Source organism: Suricata suricatta, chromosome 13 (assembly GCF_006229205.1).
Source record: "Suricata suricatta isolate VVHF042 chromosome 13, meerkat_22Aug2017_6uvM2_HiC, whole genome shotgun sequence".
In the NCBI taxonomy this organism is placed as follows: Eukaryota; Metazoa; Chordata; class Mammalia; order Carnivora; family Herpestidae; genus Suricata; species Suricata suricatta.
In genome coordinates, this window is record NC_043712.1 from 1,029,639 (window position 1) to 1,033,756 (window position 4,118).

Below are 4,118 nucleotides of genomic sequence, written 5' to 3' on the forward strand. Positions count from 1 at the left end.
GCGGGCAGCAGTCACCCAGGTGCTGGGGACACAAAAGGGAGGTCACTCCAGGGCGAGGTGGTCAAGGTCTTCTGGACACACTAGGGTGACCCCGGCTCCAAATGTGGGTGCTGCCTGCGTCCCTGCTGCCAAATGGCACCGAGCTGGGGGGCACAGAGAAGGCGGGATGCGAGGAGAGGAGCAGGCTCAGCCGTCCTCAGAGAGCACGGCCTGGATGTGCTCTGGTGCTGGCCGCCAGCCTGGCCCCCACCCCCACCCCGGGGCCTTCCAGGAACCGTCTGGGGACACAGGGACCTTGCGTTCGGTTCCACTCGCTCCGAGGGAAGAAGGCCTCCCATTGTGCGGTGGAGGAAGCCCTCTGAGGGCCTGGGGGTGAGCCACGGGGATTCGGGGAAGCGCGTGGCCCCCAGGCCCCCTGGGCCCGAATAAGGGCCGGAGCCCCTGGGCCAGCCATCCTCAGCCCGAGAGCTCAGTGCAGCCCAGCCGCAGCCATGCAGCGCCTCCTGCTCGCCCTGGGCCTGGCCCTGGTGTGTGGCGTCCAGGCCGCCACCGTCCTCCAGCCCGTGGAGGAGCTGAACCTGCAGAAGGTCTGAAGAGGGCAGGGGTGGGTGGGTGGGGGGCTGCAGGGCGGGCAGGGAAGAGGGGCCTCGGCCTGAAGAGCCTGGCGGAAGCCGTGACGTGAGGAAACCTCCCAGCTTGCTCCCTGCCTTCGGGGCGGCTTTCCCACGGTTTCCCAAGACCCGTAGCTCTGGGAGCTCGACCTGTGTGTCCTGTAAGGACCCTGCGAAACTAGGCTGTTGTTTCTGTGTGGAGGCTCCTCAGGCCAGCGTGCGGCTGGTGGCAGGGGCCCGGAGCTCCCTGGCTACCACCTGGAAGGGAGAGGCCACTGTGGGGCCCGGGCCACCTCCCGGCCCCCGATGGCAGCTCGGGCCCCTCCCCAGGTCGCTGGGACGTGGCACTCCGTGGCCATGGCGGCCAGAGACATCTCCCTCCTGGACTCGGAGACCGGGCCTCTGAGGGTGTACGTCCAGGAGCTGAGCCCCACCCCCGAGGGCAACCTGGAGGTCATTCTGAGCAAACGGTGGGTGACCCCTCCCCCCTGGGCTGGGGGCCAGCGAGGGTCTGGGCTCAGGGAGGGCAGGGGGTGGGGGGCAGGGTCCTGATGGGAGCTGGCTCCATGTGGGTGGTCCCCATGGTCTTGGGGCCCCGCCCAGGGCTCTGGGCCCACAGGCCAACCACACAGGGCGGCTGCAGGTCAGTGCATAGAGTGGCCGGCCTGTGAGCTGGGGCTGGGGCGCTGGGGGCCTGGGCGGTTCCTGCCATGAGCCTTGTCTGCCGTGGAAGAGTTGTGGGGGGTACAGGGGTGATCTGGGTCCGTGTGGGGGGCAGACAGGAGGACACAAACCCCATGACTGTCTGCCAAATGCAGATCATTGCCCCTGATGGCCAGGGCAAGGGCACTCCCAGCCCATGCTCCCTCTGGCTCCCTCTGTCCACTCGTGGCGTGGCGGCCCTGGCCCACCTGGTCACCTGCCGGCTGTTAGAGGTTACAGCCCCAACCCCGGGGCCTCCTGGAGCCCGGCTTCGGCTCCCCACCCGTGGCTCAGTCCTGTCACGGAGAGGTCCGTGCCGGCGGCCTGCAGACATAACCTTCTCTCAGGGAGGACGGCAGGTGTGTGCAGAAGAAGGTCATGGCAGAAAAAACTGAGCTCCCTGCTGAGTTCAAGATCAACAGTGAGTGCTGGGACCCGGGCCACCCTGGACCCCCGCTGCTGGCTTGGGGGCCCTGCGGTGGGGATCGTGCTCCGGCCCCAGGGTGCTGGGCGCGGTGGTGACAACAGCCACAGCGTCCTCAGTGCCAGCTCTCGCTGTGGGCAGGTCCCTGCTGGGCCTCTCCCGCCCCCGGCGATGACCCCTGGCTCTCTGTCTGCGGCCCGGGCCTGGGCAAGCCTCTGCACCCGCCACCCTCCATCTGCTCCCCCATGGGCAGAGCACCCCGTGGCGCCCAGGCTGCCCCCTGGTTCCTGCACCCCTGGACCCTCTGTGGGTCATTCCCTCCTCACAGGCCCAGGATGAGAAGCAACTTCCTCCATGGCCGCCCCATGGCAGCCGGCGGGGCCAGCCCGGGCTGTGTCCTGCTTTGCCCGGCCGAGCCCGGCCCTCGAGCCTGGCTGTGACCGGAGGCTCCGTGGCCGCCGCTGACTGGCCCCAGAGCCGTGGGCTGCGCTGCGACGGGCACTGTGCGGCTGCAGTCCCACGCCCCGAGGGCCCCCATCATGCCTGCCCCACTCCCCTCCTCCCTGTTTCCGTGGCAACCCGCAGCTCCGCCCCCTCAAACTGATGCTGCTCCTGGAGGGTCCTGGTCTCCGAGGTGCCTTCTTCACTCACCACCAGCTAGGAAACCCGTTTCTATGCCGCTCTGGGTCCCAGGACGTGGGGGGGCAGGGTCTGGGACTGTGGCTTGTGTGGGCCCAGCTAGCAGGCAGCACAGCATTTGCGGGGGTGGGGGGCACTGTTAACAGCTGGGGCTGCTCAGCCCCCCGTGCCCTGTTGGGGTGCAGGACCCCCATCCCAGCCTCGTCAGGTGGTGGCCACAGAGGAGCCCCACGCTCTCCATCCCCCCCACTGCAGAGAGCGCCCTGGGACTCCACCTGCCCCGCTTCGGCCTCTCCCCCCAGATCTGGATGAGACCCAGCTCTCCGTGCTGGACACCGACCACGAGAACTACCTGATCTTCTGCATGGAGAACACCGACGCCCCCGGGGAGCGCCTCGTGTGCCAGTGCCTGAGTACGAGGGGGGGAGGGGCTGAGGACCCCCGGCCCGGGGGCCCCCAGGGAGCAGATGCCGCGTCCTGGGGCCCCAGGGCCTTGGGGGGTGAGGTTGTCCCCAGTGGTGGCAAAGCCCCCTGAGGTTGCATTGGAAATCGGGGATAAAGGATTTTATCCTGAGCCCCGGAGGCCACCCTGGGCACTGACCCCAGGTCGCCAGTGTGTCCTTCCTGCCCTGGCTCCCGGGGTGGGGCTCCCCAGGGTCGCCAAAGCCCCGTGGCCCAGGGACTGACCCGCTGTCCCCCACACGCCCCCCACAGCCAGGACCCTGAAGGCCGACAAGAAGGTCTTGGAGAAATTCAACAGAGCCCTCCAGACTCTGCCCGTGCACATCTGGCTGGTCTTCGACCTGACCCAGGGGGCAGGTGATCACCTCCACACCCCGCGCCCCTGCCTTCCCCCCACCTGTGCTCACCCGGCAGACAGCCAGGAGCCCTGGCACATCTGTCTCCCGCGGTGGCCCCCATTCCCCAGGCCTGTGGGGGTGGGGTGCAGAGCCCCTGAGGCGGGGTCCCCACCACACCCCTCTGGGCCCAGGGCTGCCCTGGCGACCTGTGACCTCTCCCCCCACTCTCCCTCCTCCCACAGAACAGTGCCGCGTCTAGGTCAGCTCCTGCCCGACCCGCACCTGGGGTAACGTAGCAGCCCTGCCCCCACATGCTGGGCACGCACACGGGTGGGGGCGCCCCGGGGGACCCCAGCTCCCCTCCGTGGGACCCCAGCCCCTCTGCGGGAGTGGCTGGAACCTGGCGTCTCTCTCTCCTGCTCACTGCGGGGCCGGGCTGGCCGCGTGTTTGCTCTCTCGAATGGCCTTTCTGGGATGTCAAGGCCCCGTGCGGACGTCCCCAAGGCCTCTTCTGGGCAAGGGCGTGGGGTGAGCAGGACTCGGCCTGAGGTGGAGAGGCCGTCCCTCACCCCAGGCCGGGAGGGGCCGGCGAGGGGCCCACAGGCTCCCCAGGAATCACAGGGCAGCCCTCATCCGTTCCAGGACCCAGAGACGACGTGGGAGGAATCAGGAGGGGCCGAACCCCTGTCCGGCTGGACCTGCTCCTCCAGCCCCGGCGCCCCGGGCCCAGCCCGGGTCTCCTGCTCCCAGCGCCCCCCCCACCCCTGCAATAAAGCAACAAAGCAGGGAGCCGGCTCCTTGCATCTTTCCCGGCCTTGTGTGCACACGGGGATGAGCGGCCTGGGTGGGGGGCGCAGCCCGGCTTCCGGCTTCTGCTCCGCAGGCCGTGACAGTGGGGGGTCAGCACGCATGATGGGGGGCTCTTTTAACCCTGAGGAGCGA

At 69.1% G+C, this 4,118-nt stretch overlaps 1 protein-coding gene across 1 annotated transcript; it reads left to right on the forward strand.

Moving 5' to 3' along the window:
- Positions 1-491: 491 nt before the first annotated feature.
- Positions 492-3,917, forward strand: LOC115276132 (beta-lactoglobulin-3-like). The gene is made up of 7 exons (XM_029919981.1): positions 492-587; positions 942-1,081; positions 1,661-1,734; positions 2,679-2,789; positions 3,091-3,195; positions 3,419-3,463; positions 3,819-3,917. The coding sequence occupies exons 1-6, from the start codon at positions 492-494 to the stop codon at positions 3,433-3,435; spliced, it is 543 nt and encodes a 180-aa protein (XP_029775841.1). The 3' UTR covers positions 3,436-3,463; positions 3,819-3,917.
- The last annotated feature ends 201 nt before the right edge of the window (positions 3,918-4,118 follow it).

Excerpts from the sequence above, each read along its gene's own strand:
- LOC115276132 (XM_029919981.1), top strand. The coding sequence starts at position 492 with ATGCAGCGCCTCCTGCTCGCCCTGGGCCTGGCCCTGGTGTGTGGCGTC. Across the intron at positions 588-941 it reads AGGAGCTGAACCTGCAGAAG|GTCGCTGGGACGTGGCACTC; the intron begins GTCTGAAGAGGG and ends GCCCCTCCCCAG. Across the intron at positions 2,790-3,090 it reads CCTCGTGTGCCAGTGCCTGA|CCAGGACCCTGAAGGCCGAC; the intron begins GTACGAGGGGGG and ends CGCCCCCCACAG.